The sequence below is a fragment of the Peromyscus californicus genome, unplaced genomic scaffold (assembly GCF_007827085.1).
Source record: "Peromyscus californicus insignis strain IS unplaced genomic scaffold, ASM782708v3 Scaffold_1__1_contigs__length_55948999, whole genome shotgun sequence".
In the NCBI taxonomy this organism is placed as follows: domain Eukaryota; kingdom Metazoa; phylum Chordata; class Mammalia; order Rodentia; family Cricetidae; genus Peromyscus; species Peromyscus californicus.
Genome location: NW_026294492.1, coordinates 6,205,973 through 6,228,538, shown reverse-complemented (window position 1 = coordinate 6,228,538; position 22,566 = coordinate 6,205,973). Strand labels below are relative to the sequence as shown.

General features: G+C 42.8%; 1 protein-coding gene and 1 non-coding gene across 4 annotated transcripts in view; one reads left to right on the top strand and one right to left on the bottom strand.

Annotated features, from left to right (window-relative positions):
• Adam17 (ADAM metallopeptidase domain 17) overlaps positions 1-22,566 on the top strand; it is a 48,286-nt gene that overhangs the window by 8,060 nt on the left and 17,660 nt on the right. Inside the window, exons 2-8 of one of the 3 annotated variants that reach the window (XM_052745814.1) lie at positions 2,612-2,744; positions 9,737-9,867; positions 11,139-11,227; positions 13,745-13,913; positions 16,268-16,401; positions 18,773-18,862; positions 21,665-21,778. In XM_052745814.1, the coding sequence (XP_052601774.1) occupies positions 2,612-2,744; positions 9,737-9,867; positions 11,139-11,227; positions 13,745-13,913; positions 16,268-16,401; positions 18,773-18,862; positions 21,665-21,778 (860 nt within the window). Of the gene's footprint in view, positions 1-2,611; positions 2,745-9,736; positions 9,868-11,138; positions 11,228-13,744; positions 13,914-16,267; positions 16,402-18,772; positions 18,863-21,659; positions 21,779-22,566 lie in introns of those variants that run through there. The other 2 variants (XM_052745816.1, XM_052745817.1) reach the window with 2 other exon arrangements.
• LOC128116127 (U6 spliceosomal RNA) lies at positions 9,489-9,599 on the bottom strand. The gene has a single exon (XR_008220386.1). It is a non-coding gene; the product is annotated as a U6 spliceosomal RNA (small nuclear RNA).

Here is a 22,566-nt window from a genome sequence, read left to right as displayed (position 1 = left end):
TAAATCTCAGACCTCTGCAAGAACAGCCAGTGCTGGGAATTGAACTCAGGACCTCTGGAAGAGCAATCAGTGCTCTTAACCTCTGAGCCGTCTCTCCAGCCTGGCTCTTGGTTTTAATCCTAGTGCTTGGAAGGCTGAGGCAAGAGGGTTGCTGTGCATTGGAGGCCACTTTGGGCTACAGTGAGGCCCTGTCTCAGAAACTCAAAGCAAGCAAGCAAAAAAAAAAAAAAAAAAAAAAAAAACCCAAACAAACAAAAATCCCCATAATCCTAGCACTTGGGGCTTGAGTTCCTGGGCTGCATAACTGTATAGTAACCCTGTCCCCAAATAAAATTATTCTTAATTTTTGATTGACATAAAATAATTGGACGTTTTGTCCAATCATTGGACATTTTTTAAAAAAGATTTAAGTTTATACTGTGTAACAATAAACATTAGCACAGGTTACTGCTGTCCTGTCCTGAGGAATTCTAGGTCCATTCAAATGATTTCAACGCTATGATTGTTGAAAGAAGAGGAAATACCAGCTCACATATTTTAGACAGCCAGTGTGTATTTTTATTTTATGTGTATGAGTGTTTGTGTGTATATATGCACATTAAGTATGTGTCTGATGTCTGTGGAGGCCAATAGAGGGTGTCAGATCCCCTGGAACTGGAGTGACAGGCAGTTGTCAGTCACCATGTGGGTGCTGGGAACAGAACTTGTGTCCTCCACAAGAGCAGTAAGCACTCTTAAGTACTGACTCATCTCTCCAGTTCCCTTTTAGACAGTTTGAAAAGTGACTAGAGTCTCCATATTGTCCTGTAAAAATTACTGTTTTTAAGTTAAAGCCCTTTTTAGAAGTTATTTGGAGGAGGCAGCAGAGTCTGTTGGTGGAGAACATGGAGAGGAGTGGCTATGCTTGATTATAGTAGCTCTGGTTTTGAATCTCTCATACTCTGCTAAGTGGAAGGCAGCTCATCTATGTTTTCTTGGCTGGTGACTTGGTCTGGTAAAGCAGCTGGTGTTGATTTCCTTCTGGACATCAGTGCCCTGGCCCTGCTCCTCCTGAGTTAGTAGGTGCTGATGTGTCTGGAGGGCGGGCAGTGGTAGCCATGCTGCTGCTAGTTCTCCAGTTTGAGACTGAGTCTTGCCAACAAGGCCAGACTGCTCTGGAACTTGGGTTTGGGGGCTTTGGTGCAAAGGCTTTGCCTTCCTGGTTTTGATTTCTTAGACTGTTAATACAGAACATTTGTTACTCTTTTTCTTTCTTTTTGGTTTTTCGAGACAGGGCTTCTCTGTGTAGCTTCGGAGCCTTTCCTGGAACTCACTCTGTAGCCCAGGCTGGCCTCAAACTCACAGAGATCCGCCTGGCTCTGCCTCCCTTTGAGTGCTGGGACTAAAGGCGTGCGCCACCACCGCCCGGCTGGATCAGCTACTTTTATTCTGGACATTTTAAAGCTGCATGCTAGAAATGCCTTCTATCTGGAACTCTGATTGTGTATAGTACTCTGAGTTCAGAGATACCAGATTATTAGCACCTAACCTTGGTTCCCAGGTTGTTTAGTGTCTTCCCACAGCTCGAGTGTTTGCCGTGATCCAGAGGGGTTCCCACTGTGGAGTTGTTTCTGTTCTTAAATCTGTCTCCCCCTTGCCCCTCCCTTCTTCAGGAGAAACTGGGTGTTTGTTCTGCAGGAATCTAACTTTCTAGGTGTGGCTGACGGCTTGCTTCCCTGGTTATTTGACTTGGCAGCATCGGAACCTTTTATCTCCTAGGAATTTGAACTTAGAGCTCTATGAAGTTGAGGTTCAGTTTTTTGTAAGAACGTGATTTGCTGTGCTCGACTTTTGAGCACTTCCGCTTAGTGTCTGGCACATTGACTAGTAGGTTCAAGTGCTGAACCTTTGAAATGGTTTCCTTAATTCTTAGGTGTATGAATGTTTGCTTGTGTGTATGTATGTGTACCGTGTGTGTGGTGTGTGCCAGTGGAGGTCAGAAGAGGGTGTCAGATTCCCTGGACCTTGATTTAAGGCTGGTTGTGAGTTGTCATGTGGTGCTGAGAACTGAACCTGGGTCCTCTTCCTCTGTGAGAAAAAGTGCTCTTCACTGTTGATCCCTCTCTTCAGTCCCTGGCAACCTTTACTGATCTGTTATAGATTTGTTTACTTTTATTCTATGAATTTTTTACCTGTAAGTATATATGTATATATACCATGTACATACCTGGTACCCATGGAGGTCAGAAGAGGGCCTTGGATTCTCCTCCTTGGAATTGTAATTACAGATAGTTAGGAGCTGCCATGTGAGTGTTGGGATCTGAACCCAGGTCCTCTGGAAGAGCAGCAAGAGCTCTTCACTGCTGAGTCACTGATTAGCCTCCATAGTCCTTCAAAAAAAAAAAAAAGAATATATTTTTAAAATTGTGTCTCTGTGACTGGACATGTGGGTGCCCACAGAGGCCAGAAGACAGCTTTAGATCCCATGGAGCTGGAGTCATGGGTGTTTCTGAACTGTCTGTTGTGTGTGCTGGGATCCGAAATCAGGTCCTCCTCAAGACTGAGTGGCAAATGTTCTTAACTGCCTGTGCTGTCGCTCCAGCCTGCTAATACCTTTTTACCTTTATTTCAGAGAAGCTTGACTCTTTGCTCTCAGACTACGACATCCTCTCTTTGTCTAATATTCAGCAGCACTCCGTGAGGAAAAGGGACCTACAATCTGCGACACACTTAGAAACACTGCTAACTTTTTCAGCTTTGAAAAGGTAATTAGAATTAAACATAGAGTAATATTGGGACAGTGTGAGGGGGGGGCTTGTTTTGACAAAGGCAGTAACAAAAGCTGTCTACAGAGATCTTAGGAAAATACTTCAAGATTTGTACTTGATATAATTACAGTATGTCATGTGATTCTAGCATTGTTTATTTCCTATTTTAAAATAATTAAAATATTAAAATTTTATCAATATTTTAAAGGAAATGAGTATCCCAAGAGTATTACCAATGGTAACCATGTTAAAATTCTAACAATTTTATAATGTTTATAATACTTTATATTTTCAAATTTTTTTATTCATTGTTTTATGTATGAGTGTTTTGCCTGAATGTCTGTCTGTATACCATGTGTGTGCTTGGTGTCTGCAGAGGCCAGAACCAGGCATTGGATTCCTTGGAACTGCAGTTACAGAGGTGCGTGAGCTGTGATGTGGGTGCTAGGAATCCAGCCTGGGTCCTCTGGAAAAGCATCGAGTGTTCTTAACTGCTGAGCTCTCTCTCCAGCCCCTATTTTAAAATTTTTACTTACTTATTTTTACTATTTATGTTTCTGTCTGTGTGAGTATATGTGCATGGGTGTGTACTTGTTCCTGAGGAAGCCAGAGAGTGTCTGATCCCTTAGAGCTGATGTTACAGGATCTTGTGAGCCGCTCAGTGTGGGTGCTGGGGTCAGAACTGACAGTTAAAAAAGCAGTAAAATGGGACTGGAGAGATGGCTCTGGTTGAGAACACTGACTGCTCTTGCAGGGTACCCGCTTCTGTTCCCAGCACATTAGGTGCAAATATACATACATGAGAAAGAATACATAAAATCTGATGTAAAAAGCAGTAGGGAAATACAAATAGGCTTTTAAAAAATTCACTAAATAAGACTTTTTCATATAAAAATAAACATGAGTAACATTACCAATATTTTTTAGGGCAAAAACCCCAGCTCAAGCATCCCCCAAAGCTAGGCTCCACCCACTTAGTACTCCAGTTAAAGAGACCATAGTGAGATACACATTAGCAAGAAGGGGTCCAGGGACCATCAAGTTCATCTTCTCGGTTCCGCCATGAGGTTTACGTCTAAGCAGAGAAAAAACTGGGTCATGGGAAAGAGATGCTTAGGATTCAGCAGTACTGGTCAAGATGTCATTCTCCTGTCATCGTCTCAGTTCTGGTCCATTGGGGTGGTCCCAAGAAGTCCTTATTGCTTATCAGTACTCTGATCCTTACCGGGCAGTGCTTGGTTATTGTTCTCATCTGGGAGAACAATTGGAGGGTGGGCATCTGTCCTGTGAGATTTTGTTCTTCCTGGGAATAGAGTACTTGTGGGCCCAACTGAAATGCAAAGATTCCTAAGTGCCTATTAAGTAATACGCGCATCTGATTTAAGAACCAAATTGTCCCAGGGAAACAGGGATATAGTTTAGTTGTAAAGTGCTTGTCTAACACACACAAGGTCCTGTGTTTATCCCCAGTATCCCCCCATGTAACAAAACAAAACAAAACAAAAAAAACCTTGCAGGGAGTATATTAAATTTTCATTTTCTAACTGAGTTTCCTAGATTCAAAGAGGTTTCTTGTTTGTAAACTTCTAAAAATTTCAGTGCATTAAGATACTTTTTAGCATTTTATTTATTTATTGTCAATGGGGGATGCTCATGCTACAGCACATGTGTAGAGATCAGGACAACCTGTAGGAGTTGGCTCTTACCTTCCACTGTGTGTGTTCCAGTGATCAAATTGGGGCCATTAGGCTTGGCAGCAAGAGCCTTTGCCCCCTGAGCCATCTCGATGCCTCTTCAGTGCATTTTTTTGCACATAGATTAAAGTATATATGCATAGCTACCATTCCCTCACTATGTTGGTGAGTTCAACCAACCACAGACTAATTTTCATCTGATAGAAACATGTACAGAATTTGTCTTGTCATTACTCCCTGAAATATAAGTGTTTAAATTTAATCCGATTATTTATTTTTGTGAGAAGGTCTTGGTGTGTTGCTCTGGCTGGGCAGGAACTCACTGTGTAGATCACACTGACCTTGAACTCGCAGAATTCTGCTTCTTGGGTGCTAGGATTACAGGCGTGTGCCTCCTCCGCATCTTATTCTGTGTGGTGCTGGGGAACCCAGGGCCTTGTGCCAGCCAGGCCAGCACTCCGCCAGATACCCTGTGTCCCCATCCTAGTGCATTGGGTTTCTACCAGCATTTAGCTTTCATTTTCTCCAAGGGCAGATATCTCAGAGTTGTTTTGATTTACATTTCAAGTGAAACATTTTGCTGGTTTTCTGTGAATTATGCTTTCATAATTTTTTTCTATTTGTTCTTTTGAATGCTGAATTGTAGTAATGCTTAGGACATTAAGTAAGTTGGTCAGTTGTTGGCATATTATTGATATTTTGTGCAAGAAGTTTTTTTTTTGTTTTTTGTTTTTTTTTGGTTTTTCAAGACAGGGTTTCTGTGTAGCTTTGGAGCCTGTCCTGGATCTCGCTCTGTAGACAGGCTGGCCTCGAACTCACAGAGATCCGCCTGCCTCTGCCTCCCGAGTGCTGGGATTACAGGTGTGCGCCACCACTGCCCGGCAAGAAGTTTTTAATAATATTTTATTTTTTCTAATTATTGCCATGTCTATATGTTATTTTTAGTAACTTAGAATTTATGTACAAATAGTACAATACTGATTACAGATAGTATAATATTGGCTGTCTAGGTTCCAGCCAGTCTCAGAATTGAGTGTATTGTTTATCAGGCACTTGACGTAAGTTTTCTCTCGTTCTCACCATCCTCTTCCTGTTGTTTGCTTTTAAAGGCGCACATCTATGGCTCGTAGACGTTGGGTGGCATGCCCACAATAGATAGCTGTTTGTCCCACAGCTGGGACTCCAGAATTAAGAGTTATTTCTGCAGCACTGGTAGGAAGTTTGCTGAGGAGTGGGTGGGAAGGGAGATGTCTCAGTGTAAGTGTGACTGCTCACAACCTGAGCTCCACCTCCTAGACCTGTGTGGGAGGAGATTCCCTCCACGTGTGTGTCTGGGCTTGTGTGCCCACACACATAACACACACTCAATAAAGAAATGTGGTAGAGCCGGGCGGTGGTGGCGCACGCCTTTAATCCCAGCACTTGGGAGGCAGAGGCAGGCGGATCTTTGTGAGTTCGAGGCCAGCCTGGTCTAGAGAGCGAGATCCAGGAAAGGCGCAAAGCTGCACAGAGAAACCCTGTCTCGAAAAACCTAAAAAAAAAAAAAAAAAAAAAAGTGGTAGAAGTGTGTGTAGTGTGTAGGGGAAAGGGAGGAGGTACAAAACAAGAACTGAAAATTGATGTTTCTCTCTTCCATAGCTCTGAAGCAGCCTGTGGAGTCGTGAGGATGACATGGTCAGCTGCTTCTGTGACTGTTCACAGATGCCATTAACATAAGCTGTGCGTGGTGGTGCACTCCTTTAATTCCAGCTGGGAGGTAGAGGCAGGCAGATCTGTCTACAGTTGGGGCACAGGAGTTCCAAGGCAGCCAGGGCTACACTGAGAAACCCTGTCTCAAAAAAACAGAAGGAAGAAAGTGTTAATATCCATCCCTGTTTACAAAGAAGCAAAGACTTTTTTTTATTAATTTACTGTTTTGATCTTGTTTATTAGGAATTGCATCTAACAATTTATGGAAATGTATCATTTCTTTAAATTAGTCTCTCACTTAGCCTTCAGACTGTTGAGTTAAGTCTTCTGTATTTTTTCGTTTGTAGATGAATGCTTAGGTTCAGAGATTAAAGTCAAGGTCACATAGTAACAGTAGAGGTGGGATCTGAGCCAAGGTTTTCAGATTCCCAGTCCGTGCTGTCCGCCCTTTCCTACTGTGGTACCCAACCCTTACACAGTCAGATCTTGGTAAGCTAGCATGGTCAGTACAGGCGATGGCCGGCCTGGCCTTTGAGAAACCACTGTTACTGGTGGTGACAGCAGATGAGAAGGCTCTCGTTTTAAAAGCAGTGGGAGACAGAAGAATTTAACCCAGACTGTATTAGATTTGGGTGTGGCTGTTAGAGGTTGAAGAGCAGGAAATGAACGTTGAAGGATTTCAGCATGAGTGGTAGTTTATGAAAAAGGAAGCTTATTTCAAATTTGCCTTCTGAGTTGTGTTTCCTTGTTGATACACATAAATAAATACCCATTCTAAAGTCATGGAAAGGCTGCAAACAATTGTTTTAACTGACATCCGGTCTGAAGGTTTTATAAAGCGCAGTGCTATGATCAGAAACTTTAAAAAACAAATGTCATCACTACTTGGGCTTATAACATATTTAACCACATGACAGATTCGTTTTTTATAAAACTTGTGTGTGTTCATGTATATGAGTGTGGATGTGTGCATGGTGCTGCAGGTATGTGGAGATCAAAGCCCTCACCTTCCACTTCATGGCAAATGCTTTCCCCACTGAGCCGATCTCCCCAGTCCCGACAGCAGACTTAGTGCAGAAAACCCAGAATGCAGTTCCTGGGACTTTCCTAGGAAGAACATCCAACACTATTACAGCTCAGGAGAGCTGGAACACTGAATAGGGCATTTGTAATAGGGTGCCTTTCTAAAGTGGAAAGAACATTAATGATAATGAGTAATGTAGGAGGACACACTTCTGGATAGCCCAGGAAATGAGCCAAGGTTTTATGAAATGATGTATTGTGTCTCTCTCTTACCGTCAAAAAATATATAAGTAAAACTAAAATTACCTTGTATGCTCAAGAACTTAAAAATACTTGTTGCTCTGGAGACAGTCCCAGTCTGGGTTTCTTCCTGGCAGTTAAGAGATTTATGCAGACCCACAGGGAAGTAACATTTCATATTTTCAACACCATAGCTGACAAAATTTGTTCCTATGGTTGAGATGAATAACATATCCTGCTTTGCCTTGGGTATTAGTGGGCACATTGAAAGGTCTCTAAATATTAATAAAGTCTGGCTCACCACCCCCAGTTTTTACTTCAGAATGAGAATGCTTTAAAGTAGTAAACCGTATAAAGAACTGGAGTGTATGTGTTCTAATACCTGCACTTGGTACCTGGTCCCCTAGTAGTAATTAAGCATTACTGGTTTTCAAGTGGGTTCTACTGAGGAGAGAAAAACCACGGGCTCTCTTGAATAAACACAGAAGCAGCATTTGGGAACTTTACACAGTAGGACGAGTCCTCCATAGGATGCCAGCTGGGTGGCTAGAAGCAGGGACTACAGATCCACTGTTCACTTTCACAGTTGACCGGCTGTGTCACGGTGAGTGTGTGAGTGCCGAGCCCAGCTCCGCTTTTATGAAGTAGAGAGAACACAGATTATCTTAAGAGCAGGTAGATAAAATTAATGGCCTATAACATCATCTTTAGTAGTGGATTTCTGAGATAAGCAGGACGCCTAACTTCAACTTTAACTGTCCACGTGTGTTTCCGTATTAATCGGTTTCCAGCAAAGATAAATGCATAATCTTTACCCTCATTCCCTAGGAATTCACGAGTTTCTTCCTTCTTTCCTTTCTTCCTTTTCTTCCACCCTCCCTTTTTTTTTTTTTGACTATACAGAATTTGAAGGTTTTTTTGTTTTTTGTTTTTTTTTGTTTTTTTTTTTTCGAGACGGGGTTTCTCTGTGTAGCTTTGCGCCTTTCCTGGAACTCACTCTGTAGCCCAGGCTGGCCTCGAACTCACAGAGATCCACCTGGCTCTGCCTCCCCAGTGCTGGGATTAAAGGCATGCTCCACCACCGCCCGGTGTGAAGGTTTATTTTTAACCAGGATACATAAATGCCCTTAATGTAACAGTACTTTTTGCAAAAATGGACTACATAATACTTGGGAAAAATTAGACAGCAGGTGTCTGAGTCTCAAGCAGCCTTCAGAATGGTGGCAGGGACCGTTTGGTGACCCTAGAGAGCTATGCTGAGGTGAAACCACTACTGCCTGGCTGCAGACTGCCCGTGCTCACACAGTGCTAAACAGAACCTTAGCCTTCTGAGCTGCGTTTCCTCGTTGATACACATAAATAAATACCCATTCTAAAGTCACGGAAAAGCTGCCTCAAATCCAGTCCTTTCAAATGGGTCTCAGTGCTCCAGGAAAACAGTCGGGTAGAACTCTGAAGCAGTCAAGGTCCCCTTTGTAGTTTGTTTCTGTCTGTCTGTCTGTCTGTATGTGTATGTATGTACACATGTGCCATGAAATACATGTGGCGGTCAGAGGACACCTTGAGAGAGTTGGTGTCTCCTCCATCATGTAGATCACACAGACCTGTGAGCTCTCCTGCCAGCCCCTACCCGCCCCCCTTAAAACCATTTTAAAATTCGTTTCTTTAGCCGGGCAGTGGTGGTACATGTCTAACCCCAGCACTCGGCAGGCAGAGGCAGGCAGATCTCTGAGTTCTAGGACAGCCAGGGCTACACAGAGAAACGCTGTCTCAGAAAAGAAAGGAAGAAAATCAGTTTCTTTTGTTGGCTGAGTTTATAATTGAACCAGTTAGTCCATTTGTCTCTCTAGGAGAAGTAATGCTCTGTGTACCTAGTAAGGTGTTAGCTCCTGTGGGTCTGCAGAGACGACTTGGAGGTTAAAACGCTTGCTGCTTTTGCGGGAGACTGGACTTCCCAGCACCCATGCTGACAAGCACCTGGACTCCAGCTTCAAGGGGTCCCACACTCTCTCTGGCCTCCCTGGGCACTCACCCCCTTGTACAGGCCCACACAGACACACAGAATAATGGAGTAAATCTTTTTTTTTTCTTGAGGAAGACTATAGAATGCTTCACAAATTTGTGTATCATCCTTGTGCAGGGGCCATGCTAATCCTCTGCATCATTCTGATTTTACAAAGTGTATGTGCCGCCGAAGAGAGCACACGTTACAAATGTTGAGAAAACGTTAGTGGTTCTACCTTGGTAGAAGTGTATTCGTCGTCGTGTCTCTTCTAGATCTTAAAGCGTGAAATGAAGATTAGGCCTCTAGTTTATGTCTGTGTGAATGCATTCTCTCTTCAGGCATTTTAAATTATACCTGACATCAAGTACTGAACGCTTTTCGCAGAACTTCAGAGTCGTCGTGGTGGATGGGAACAAGGAAAGCGAGTACAGTGTGAAATGGCAGGACTTCTTCAGCGGGCACGTGGTCGGTGAGTCCCCGGGCTGCTGGGTCCTGTGCTCGTCACTCTCTGTGGTGGTGGAGCTCCTGACGGGAGCAGGAGGAAGGAGTGGCTGGCCGCAGTGCATGCTTGACAGGGTTTTGGTTCACGAGGCTTTGGACCTGAGGGGAGACAGACCATCGTGGCGGCAGAAGCCTGTGGTGGAAGAGGCAGCTCACTTCATGGCACCGGGAAGTGCAGGAAACAGAGAAAGGAGGCATGGGACATGACAGTCCTTCAAGGCAGTCCCCCGTGACTGACTGTTTCCAAGGAGATTCCACCTCCTAATTAGTCCACGCAGTTATGGATCAGTCCCCACCGGATCAGTCCCTTGATGAAGTTAGGATCTAATAGTCTAACCACCTTCAAAAATCTCACTGGTAACTCAGCTTTGAACACACAAGTCCAGGGGCATTTTTAGATTTCAACCGTCACAGGGCTCCAGCCTTAGCTTACTTACAAAGGCGCTCTCTCTCTCTCTCTCTCTCTCTCTTTCTTTCTCTCTCTCTTTTCTTTTCTTTTGTGGCTAGGTAAGGAAAGAGGTGTGATAGCATGCTATGTGTTTTTATTTGAGCTATATATGTTTTGGAGCAGAAACATTCTGTCTGATAGGAGGGACGGTATTATTTAGCTTGTCGTTTAGCGAGCTTCCCTCCCTCCTTCCCTCCCTCCCTCCCTCCCTCCCTCCCTCCCTAGCTGGTCTCAAGTGCAGTCATCCTGTCCTGCATCCGTCTCCTGAGAGTGTGAAGCCCTACTTTCCTCTGCGACAAGAAGGAAATGGGCTGGAGAGGTGGCTCAATGGTTAAGAGCACTGGCTGCTCTTCCAGAGGACTCGGGTTCTATTCCAAGCACCCACATGGAGGCTTTCAGCCTCCAGTTCCTGGGGATACAACACTCTTCTGTTGGTACAGCACTCTGAGGGTGCTGCAGGCGCAGACGGCAGCCAAGCAAAACACCCATGCGCATAGAGTAAACGGGGAAAAGGGGGAAATGGTGGGGAAAGCTCCAGCTTACTGTTGGGATCTATATAGTCTAACGTGGGCTTCCTGTTTTCCTTAGTAGTTGTTGTTTGTTTTTGAGGCAGGGCTTTTCTGTGTAGCCCTGGTTGTCCTGGAATTTGCTCTGTAGACCAGGCTGGCCTCTTAACTCAGAGATCTGCCTGCCTCTGCCTCCCAAGTGCTGGGATTAAAGGCGTGCAACACCACCACTTGGCTCTGTTACAGATATTTTTGATAATAAAAATACCTTCTTTTTCCCCCAAGGTGAGCCTGACTCTAGGGTTCTAGCCCACATAGGCGATGGTGATGTTACAGTGAGAATCAACATGGATGGGGCAGAGTATAACGTGGAGGTAAGTCTACATGGAAGAGGGCTGTGTTTGGGGATGGGTTGGGGAGAGGGTCCCTCGTAGCCCATGCTGGCTTCTAACTGGCTATGTAGCTGAGGTTGGCCTTGAACTCCTGGTCCTTTTGCCTCTGTTCCTGCCTTGTCTTTCTTACTTTGTCTCTATGATTTTTAAAAAGCTTCCTTGTAGTTGGTTTTTTACTCTTTGGGGGCCACCAACCAGCTCCCAAATAAGTACATGGAGACTTACTCTTACTAATGAAAGCCTGGATTTAGCTTGGCTTGTTTCTCATTAACTACATTTTACCTCCAGGCTTTTTAACCTTTCTTTGTTTATATATCTTTCTTTCCTTCTTACTCTGTGGCTGGCTAGGTGTCCTCCTCTCCTTCTCCTGTTCTCACTCTTTGCTCTCTTCTCTAGAGTTCTCCTCCTTTTTATTCTCTCTGCTCACCAGCCTGCCTATCCTTTCTCTGCCTAGCTATTGGCCATTCAGCTTTTTATCAGACCAATCAGGTGCCTTAGGCAGGCCAAGTGAAACAGATGGAACACATCTTTACATAATTAAACACACATCCTTCCATCCTCAACAAATGCAGCATAAACAAAGGTAACACATCTTTGCCTGGCTGAATAAATATTCCGTAACACATCTTGGTTGTTTTAAGATGTTAAGGCAAGTTAAGTATGGTGGGTCACATATGTTATTCCACTTGGGAGGCTCAGGCAGGAGGATTGCCATGAGTTTTCTGTGTAGCACTTGGGAAGGCAGAGGCAGGAGGAATCACTGTAAGCTCAAGGCCAGCCTGGGCTACATAGTGAGCTCTGAGCCAGTTTGCGCTACGTAGGGAGACCCAGAGTGCTTTAAGAAACCTAAATACATAATCCTGAGTGCTGCAGTTACACCACCATGCCTTGGTGGGGGTGCTAGTAACGGAGCCCAGGGCGTCTTCATTCTAGCTGAGTGCTTTACCATTGTGCGTATACCTGGACCACACATTAAAAAGTGACTTGTGCCGGGCGGTGGTGGCGCACGCCTTTAATCCCAGCACTCGGGAGGCAGAGCCAGGCGGATCTCTGTGAGTTCGAGGCCAGCCTGGACTACAGAGTGAGATCCAGGAAAGGCGCAAAGCTACACAGAGAAACCCTGTCTCGAAAAACCAAAAAAAAAAAAAAAAAAAAAAAAAAAAAAAAAAAAAAAAAAGTGACTTGTTCATCTTTACTGTGTGTGCACTGGTGTATTGACTGCATGTGTGTCTGTGTGAGGGTATCAGATCTTGGAGTTACAGACAGTTGTGAGCCATCATGTGGGTGTTGGGAATTGAACCCAGGTCTACTGGAAGAGCAGCCAGTGCTCTTAACCACTGAGCCACCTCTCCAGCCCCTGAACCATACGTTTTGAGAATATTTTTCTAGTTCTTTTTCTGTATGCATGTGTGTACTATGTGGCTATCCAGACTGTTCTTCCTGCAGAATGAAGGTTTTTTAGTGACGGCTCCCTGGTGGTTTAGCCAGTCCTCTGATGATGATCATTAATTGTGCTTTAATTTCTTGAAATAGAAGGTTCCAGAATGAACAGCCTTGAACACACTTTTGGGTGTGTATTGAATTGGGGTGGTCTGGGTGACCAGTCTAAGAAGGTTCTCGTTGTGTTGCTTTGTTTTGTTTCTGAGGTTGAGTCTCCTGTGTGGCTCTGTAGGAGGCCGTTCTGCCTGTGTTAGGGCTTGGGCATTCTCAGAAGCATGTGTGAGGCTGCGTTTCTCTCCAGCCTCACCAGACTGTGTCTGATGACAGCCGTCCTAATGCGCATGAAGTGGTGTCCTACTCATTCATTTTCCTATACGTGCATATCTTTATGTCTGTGTTTAAAACCCTTTTTACATTCTTCACAGCTGAGACCAGTATGTTTACAGAAAACTGAGTTTTGTAAAATGGAAACAGCCCTCTTACTTATGTACCTTCAGAGTTATATGCATGTGGTGGAGCCATGTTTTAAATGTGGAGTCTTCCAGCATCATTTAGATCTTGTGCTGGGGGTTGAAACTGCAGATGAAAACAAACAAAAGCCTGCTTTCCCTGACACTAATCGACGCTTTTAGCACACTGTTAAGAGCTTTCCGTCGTCTCCTATAACAAGGCTTTTGTGTGTGTAAAAGCTATCATGGTGAAAAGATGTTGACTGCCTGGATGTTAAAGGAATGGCGTGTAAACACCATATGCATAGGAACGTCCCCAGACATCACTCCAGTGTGACTACCTGTAACAATGCTGGAGTAGAGTAGGAATTACAGAAATATTTAAAATGGAATGATTTATGGAAAAGGATAAAACATTTTTTATTCTTTACGGGCTTGTACAGAAATGTGCATAAAATACTAAATAATTGAATTTATTTGCAGCATAGAAACTATAAGATAAAGCAAGTAATTCTTTAAGAAACAATGTTGCCCAAAAACAAAGAGTGTTTTGAGAATTTAATGTTTCGAAGTTCTTGTTTTCTATTTCATCATATGTTTTCCTTTTTAGCCGCTTTGGAGGTTTGTTAATGATACTAAAGATAAAAGAATGTTAGTGTATAAGTCTGAAGATATCAAGGATGTTTCACGTCTGCAATCTCCAAAAGTGTGTGGCTATTTAAAGGCGGATAGTGAAGAGTTGCTTCCAAAAGGGCTCATAGACAGAGAGCCATCTGAAGGTAAGACTTGAAAATATATTTCGGATATGACATAAGCACATCACAGCAGTTTCCAACAGTGATATATGTTAATTGATAAATATAGAATGATTATAAAGTAACTCTAATGTTTGGTGTGAAAATACAGTTTTGTTACAGAAACTTTTAATTCTTTTTCTGTTATGTCATAGTTGAAAACACTAGAAAAAATAGGTAAAGCAATAATTGTCTTAAAAGATCCTGAGGAAAGAGACAGTGAAATAATCTAAGTTCTTTACTGGTAGTCCTTCAGAAATGTCAAAGTACTGTTTTTGAAAAGGAGTCTTTAGCGCTTGTAAGAGATTAATTGGGTGGGAAAATAGTTTTGTGGTGTTTGAAATACACAGAGGCTATCAATCATGAACACATCTATTTGGGGTCAGTAAAAACAAAAGAAACTTGGAGGGGGTGCTCTTCTGTCTTCATTTTGTTGATTGGTTGGTTGGTTGCTTATTTTTGAGACAGGATTTCTCTGTGTAGCCCTGGCTGTCCTGGAACTCCCTCTATAGATCAGGCTGGCCTTGAACTCATAGAGATCCTCCTGGCTCTGCCTCCTAAGTGCTGGGATTAAAGACGTGCACCACCACCTGATAAATACATTCTTAACAATAGATTATTTGATAAAAAAATGTTTTATTAACAGACTAATCTTAAAATTTCTACTATAAGGATACATTTGTAACTGTGTATGTACATAATTACTTATGTACTTAAAAAGGCGAGGCTGTCAGAGTGACAAGTCTGAATGTCTTAGTGTGCCTTCTATTCCTGTGAGAAGCACCATGAACAAAAGCAGCTTGTGGAGGAGAGGTTTTATTTTGTCTTAAAGTTTACAGTCCATTATAAAGGGAAGGCAGGAACTTAAGGCAGGAACTGAAGCAGAGACCATGGACGATTGCGACTTACTGGTTAGTGCCTCATGGTTCCCCCAACTTGTTTGTTTGGACGTTTGTTTTTCAAGATGGTTTCTCTGTGCAGCCCTGGCTGTCCTGGAACTCGCTCTGTAGACCAGGCCTTGAATTTAGGGATCCTCCTGTCTCTGTCTCTTGAGTACTGGGATTAAAGGCTAGCACTACTATGCCTGGCTTTAGCTTGTTTTTTTATACAACCCAAGACCGCCTGCTCAGGGGTGCTACCACTCACACAGGCTTCCATATAAATCATTAATCAAGAAACTGCTCAGCAGACTTGCCAGTCAAATGGAGGTATTTCTCAGTTGAGGTTCCCTCTTCCCATGACTCCCCAGCTGTGTCAAGTTGACAAACCACTGTACATGAGTATGTCTGTGACAGGTAATCAGATGGAGGTGTGTGTGCATCTACACACTCTATAAATCTGTGCTTGTGAGTAAACAGTAGACAGACCTGCTTGTATCGGGAGCTGAGAAGATTGCAGCCTTGTACTGATGCTGGTAGAGTCATCTCTAAACACCCAGGGCTGCTTAATGTTTGTGATTTATAAACTAGGTTTGCTCTCCAGCTCACCATGGCCATCCCCTTGCCTCAGCTTCCTAAGTGCTGGGATTACAGACTTGTGCCATCACACCTGGCTCCGTGTGACTTAGTTTTAATGTGTGGTTACCTAGACCTTTTTACCTTTTGATTAATTCATGGAGTTCTAGAAGAAAATGACCTGTAGCTTCATTGCCTAGTAATGATTAGTTTACTGTATTAAACATTTGTGAAAATCTTTTCCTTGTGTGGTGGTGGGGTTTGAACTAGGGTCTTACATATCCCAAGTCCCCTTGGTTTTAAATTCAGCAATTTTTTTTTTTTTTTTTTTTTTTTTGGTTTTTCGAGACAGGGTTCTCTGTGTAGCTTTGCGCCTGTCCTGGAACTCACTTGGTAGCCCAGACTGGCCTCGAACTCACAGAGATCCGCCTGGCTCTGCCTCCCGAGTGCTGGGATTAAAGGCGTGCGCCACCACCGCCCGGCTAAATTCAGCAATTTTAAACCTTATGTTACTTTTTACTTTTCTGTCTTTTTCCAAATATTATTATTATTATTATTATTATTATTATTATTATTATTATTATTATTATTCAACATACCATTAAGGACAGATATGATGTGCATGGCTATTATCCCAGTACTTGGAAGGTGGAGGCAGGAGGATTAGGAGTTGAAGGTCATCCTTGGCTACATAGTGAATCCAAGATCAGCCAAGGCTGTGTGAGATCCTGTTTCCACTCCTCCCTCGGAAAAGAAAAAGCTACCTTTAACGATACTGAACTTAAATAATGTTTGTTTCAGAAACAGAATAGAACTAAGTGTTACTATAAACCCCTCCCTGTTCTGGTGAATTTTAATTTAATAGTGCATACAAATTCATATTAGAGTTTGTTCGGCGAGTGAAGAGACGAGCTGAGCCTGACCCCTTGAAGAACACTTGTAAGTTACTGGTGGTAGCAGATCATCGATTCTATAAGTACATGGGCCGAGGAGAGGAGAGCACCACCACCAACTACTTAGTAAGTATTTGATGAACACAGCGGGTTCAGCAAGCCATTCGTGCGGTGAATTCATTCTGTTAGGAGAGACTGCAGTCATTTACAACTGAAAGCAGGCCTGCTCCAGACACTGTTACTTCCTTTCTGCTACTTGGAGAACATGTACTAGGATCTTACATTTCCTTTTTTTTTTTAAGATTTATTTATTTATTATGTATACAGTGTTCTGCCTACATGCATGCTTGCAGGCCAGAAGAGGGTGCCAAATCTCATTTCAGATGGTTGTGAGCCACCATGTGGTTGCTGGGAATTGAACTCAGGACCTCTGGAAGAACAGCCAGTGCTCTTAACCTCTGAGCCATCTCTCCAGCCCTGGATCTTACATTTCTATATAGAAACTATAGTTTCAGGATTATGAGAATGCATTTTGCTTTAAAATTACTATTTTCTGTATATTAGACTTTTCTACAGACTAAATTAGGGGAAAGTTTATAATGTAGTCCCTTTATACAAGCGAGCTCTTTACAAATGTTAGTATCACATGCATAGATTTATACTTCAGATAAAGAAATAGGTAAGTGTATGAACTTTGTGTATTTTATGTATCTATATTCCAGAGGTTTTGTCACTGTCAGTTACAGAGACAGTCTTGGGATAGTATATGGAATAGTGAGACATTCATGGCCATAGTTAGCCCTAGGGCAGAGGTAGGAAAGACAGATGAAAGAGGTGTTAATACTCGATTACTTTTTGTGCCTGCTAAGCAAGGGCTCTTGCACTGAGCTGGATCCCCAGCCTGACATGGAACTTTTAGCATCAGCTATGAAATTTTTAAAGTCAAGCAGATGATTTTTTTCCAGGACTTTTTTTTTCTCAGCATGACCCCATTTATCTTTGGTAACTTGGCACTCATGAAAATGTTGTCATTGAGGGAATAAAAGAGAATGGAGCTATTCATGACCCAGCAGCCCAGTGCAGCAGAGACGGCTTTCTGAGTGCCTCCTTCCCATTCTCTCCATTTCATTCCAACCTCCCTCAGCCGCCTTTCCTTTCCCCATGCTGCATGGGCGAATTTGTTAGGAAAAGCGTGGGAGTCATTGATTCTTGTTCCTAAGAAGAGTCTTTCTTGAAGAATTCTCATCTGGGTTTGTGTTAATACAAGGACTCCCTGTGTTTCTTTTCTTCGTGTCGGATCCTGTGAATGTGAGCAGCCTGCGAGGTCCTCTCTTTTTTTTGGTTTTTAAGACAAGGTTTCTCTGTGTAGCTCTGGCTGTCCTAGAACTCTGGAGACCATGCTGGTCTTGATCTCTGAGAGATCTGCCTGCCTCTGCCTCCCGAGTGCTGGGATTAAAGGTGTGTACTGCCATTGCCCAGTATGGGGTCAACATTTTCTTTTTGTTTTAAAAGATTTATTTATTTTATGTACTTTGGGGTTTTGCTTGTATGTATGTCTGTATGAGGGTGTCAGATCCCCAGAACTGGAGTTATAGACAGTTGTGAGCTACCGTGTGGGTGCTGGGAATTGAACCTGGGTCCTTTGGAAGAGCAGCCAGTGCTCTTAACCGCTTGAGCCATCTCTGCAGCCCTGAGGTCAACTTTTCCACAGTGCATTTCTCACTGCTACTTAAAGCAAAGAACAGTTTCTTCATAGCTGAAACAAACCTGTTAACCATTTTTTGAATAGATAAATGTTCCTTTTTGAGAAAAGATACGTGGTTCATTTTTTTAAATAATTTCTGGTGTACTGATTATGTTCTGCCTCTATCATGTGCACATAAGTGTGTGTGTACACACACACACACACACACACACACACACGTGCCCATTCACACAGAAGACATGTATACATATACATGTATCCCCCCACACACCAAAAAAATGGGGGAAAAAAGCAATATCACCATTTTACCTGTTTTAGGGCCACATTTAAGGCACTCCTGACATAGAGACTGGTTACTTCTTAGATTTTCTGATAAATTTTCTATAGTTGACTCGGACGGCGTATTTAAAAAGCCTGAGGTTGCATAGACAGTGCCGTTCTTGTAGCAGTGGTTTAAGTTTGGCTCTAGGGGTCTTTTCTCTGATAGACCCATTAGTGATAAAGATTAGTTTTGTTTTTTTTTTTTTTTTGATTTTTCGAGACAGGGTTTCTCTGTGTAGCTTTGCGCCTTTTCCTGGAACTCACTTGGTAGTCCAGGCTGGCCTCGAACTCTGCCTCCCGAGTGCTGGGATTAAAGGCGTGCGCCACCACCTCCCGGCTAAGATTAGTTTTTTGATGCAGGTTTTCACAATCAGTCTTGCAGTTTTCTCCATTAGATGTTTATTCCAGGAGATGTTATTACATTGTAATGAGTGGTAGAGTTCTACATAACTTCATCTTTTATATTCACAGATAGAGCTAATTGACCGAGTTGATGACATATACCGGAACACTTCGTGGGATAATGCGGGGTTTAAAGGTTATGGAATACAGATAGAACAGGTATTTATCAATAGTAGGCCTTGTGTTGATCCATGAGCTTCTACAGAGTAAATATTTTTATTTTTTTCCAAAACCCTAAACTTACCTTAACATTAATCACAAATATTCTCATTTGTGATCTTTTTAAATGATACATTGTGTTGAATTTTTGGTATGCAGTCCTAGATGATAAAGTTTCTCTCTTGAGGGTTGTTTTAGGAATGAAACCTGTTAATGCTGTTACATCCTCATCTGTTAATGATAGCGCTTTCATTTCCTGTAGTGTTTCTTTTCCTCTGATTATGCTTCAGTCTCTAGTTAGAATTGTAGTACACAAACCAGCAATGATAGGATATTCTTTTTTTGTTTTTGTTTTGTTTTTTTGTTTTTTTCGAGACAGGGTTTCTCTGTGTAGTTTTGGTGCCTGTCCTGGATCTCGCTCTGTAGCCCAGGCTGGCCTCGAACTCACAGAGGTCCGCCTGGCTCTGCCTCCTGAGTGCTGGGATTAAAGGCGTGCACCACCACTGCCTGGCTAACAGGATATTCTAATTTTGTGCCCACTGTATCTCTGAGAAGAATTAAAAAGAGAGATTCTGATGGAAAGTAGAAAGTATTTGGGGGCGGGGAGAATTCTACAATTTTGAACCCATAGTCAGGAAATATACTCAAGAGTACAGTGCAAGGGGGGCGGGGGTTTGTGCCAGGCAGTAGATCTCTCCTCCAGCTCCTTGGCTGGCACAGCGTGGCCGTCAGTACTGCACTAATCACACTGCACCAACCATCACACTCACTCTTAGCAAAAGCTGACCTCGGTGGTTTGGAAATGGAGTATTGCTTTGGAAAAATACATATTTTGATATGAATGTTTCCAGGTTCTTTGTATGAAACCATATAGTTTTGCAGGTTGTAGCGTGTAGAATTGAGAGACTTAAAAAAAAAAAAAAAAAAAAAGGCAGACAGCCGGGTGGTGATGTCGCACACCTAAAATCCCAGCCCTCGGGAGGCAGAGGCAGATGGATCTCCGTGAATTTGAGGCCACCAGCCTAGTCTACATAGCGCGTCCCAGGACAGCCAGGGCGGTTACACAGAAACCCTGTCTTGAAAAACAAAAAGGCGATCTACAAAAGGGAAAAAAATCACTTACCTTGACATGGTGGAACGTGCCTGTAGTTCTAGTTCCTGGCAGGCAGAGGCAGCCTGGTCTGCATACTGAGTCTAGGTCAGTCAGGCCTGTCTTCCAGATGGTGTGCACAAGTAAGCCTGTACTCAACACACTGGCGGCATGCGCACACTCTTGGCCTCTTGGTTTTTTATTTTACTCTTTGTTGAATAGAATTCCTCATTGATAATGTAAAGCAGACTTACTGGTTTTAAAATCACTGCTATGTGTAGCTATAAAACTATAAAAAAAAAAAAAAAAGCTTATGCAAAGATCTATAAAAACTGTGCAGGGTTTTGGGAATCAGAAAATAGTTCCTTTTTGCCTTAGGAACTTGGAAACAATCGAAGGACATAGCAATATAGGAAACAGAATGCCAACTTCTTTAATCCCTTGGAGATGAACTGGAGGGTGTAATTTAGGTGTGGAGTCCTGGCTTTTGGATGATTCTTACCAGAACTGACTCTGAGGTCCCCAGGAAGCTCACCATAGTGTTGGTGCAGAGAGAGGGGAGGCCAGAGACTGCTGAGCCGAGCACGCCTTCTGTCCTTGTCCCAAAGTCCTGGACCACAAACCTTTCTTCCTCTTCTTAGTGGGTTTAATGGGAATTTGTCTTAAACATGCATGCAAAGAGAAGCTCCGATTTTTTTATAGCCCTGTACTTACGGTACAGAAGTGATGTTCATGTCAATCTTTCACTTTTAAATTACTGATTATAATTGTAATAAATACCCTAGGCTCATATAACCCAGGTTCTCTTTTTTAAATACATGTAGGATTTAGTGCATTTCTAACTTCATAATAATTCACTGTCATGTGTTTTCTATGCCATATGATTTTCAGTTTGTTTTGGACCTTGAATATTTGAACTAAAGAATTTGGGTTGTTAAACATTTTGTATAGGAGTAGATAGTTGAGTGTGTGTGTGCTTGTTGTGCATGTGAGTGTATACATGTGTACCTATGTGTCTGTGAGTGCATGGGTATGGCTTTGTGTGTTTATTTTTTGAGATAGGCTTTGGCTATGTAACCCAGATTGCCCTTGAACTAGTAGTGACCGACCTGTCTCCATCTCAGCCTACCAAGTGCCAGGGTTACATAGATGCTGATTTTTTTTTTTAATTAAGAACTTTTTTTTCTTTTAATATATTTAAAGTTATAGGAGGTTGTGAACTTGCATGTGGGTCCTGAGTAAGAACAAGTGCTCTTAGCTGCTGAGGTCTCTCCAGCGCTCAGGTGCTGGGTTTTTGGTCTTGGTTTTGTTTTGGTTTTTTTTTTGGTTTTTCGAGACAGGGTCTCTCTGTGTAGCTTTGCGCCTTTCCTGGAACTCACTTGGTAGTCCAGGCTGGCCTCGAACTCACAGAGATCCGCCTGGCTCTGCCTCCCGAGTGCTGGGATTAAAGGCGTGCGCCACCACCGCCCGGCTTTGTTTTGGTTTTTTGAGGCAGGGTCTCTCCAGACAGCCCTGCTTGTCCTGGAACACATTGTGTATACTGAGCTAGCTTCCAACTCAGAGATCTGCCTGCCTTTGCCTTTGGAGTCCTGGGACTAAAGGTGTGCGCCACATGCCTGGCCAGGTGCTCTTTTTTTGAAGTGATGAAATAATGCAGTGAAAGTCTTAGGATGCTCTGGAATTGTTCTAAGTGTGTTCTCTCTTAAGTATAGATTCGAATTCTTAAGTCTCCACAAGAGGTAAAACCTGGTGAAAGGCACTTCAATATGGCAAAAAGTTACCCAAACGAAGAAAAAGATGCTTGGGATGTGAAGATGTTGCTGGAGGTAGGCCCTGCTGTGCAGTTTTTAATTTCTAATGGGAGGCTGTATCTGTCCTAGTGAAGGGGCCTGGGGGAAGCCTTCCTGTCTTGGAGTAACTAATTCAGCACAGTGGGTCTTCTCTGGGAAACAGCATGAATAGGCAGCCCGTAAACTTTGACTGCTCTGTGACTCAGGTCTCTCTGAAGCTTAACCACAAGTTTTTTAGAGCAGTGCTTACCAAAGAAGTGAACATGTATTGGCCGGCACAAGTATGACTTGAGATCTATAGAAATGTAAACATTTTATTTTCATTCTGGTAATAAATTTGAAGAGTGTTAGCACCTTGTGTGCATTCTTACCTTAGTATACTGACTGCTGTATGATTCCAGTGTCTGACTGCACATTACTGCTTTATTGTAAATTGTATGTTAATTTTCTGTTGCTGCTGTAACAAATTATTACAGATTGAGCAGCTTGGAACATTTGGGTACGTTGTTTTTTTTTTTTTTTTTTTGGTTTTTCGAGACAGGGTTTCTCTGTGTAGCTTTGCGCCTTTTTCCTGGAACTCACTTGGTAGCCCAGGCTGGCCTCGAACTCACAGAGATCCACCTGGCTCTGCCTCCCGAGTGCTGGGATTAAAGGCGTGCGCCACCACCGCCCGGCTGGGTACGTTGTTTTTTAATCTCATAGTTTCAACAATGTATTGGTTCAGGTGGTAGGCTAATACAGATTTTTTGCTTATGCACCCACAAGACCAAAATTAAGTTTCAATCTTGAATGGAATTAAAGGGTTTTTTTGTTTGTTTTAATTA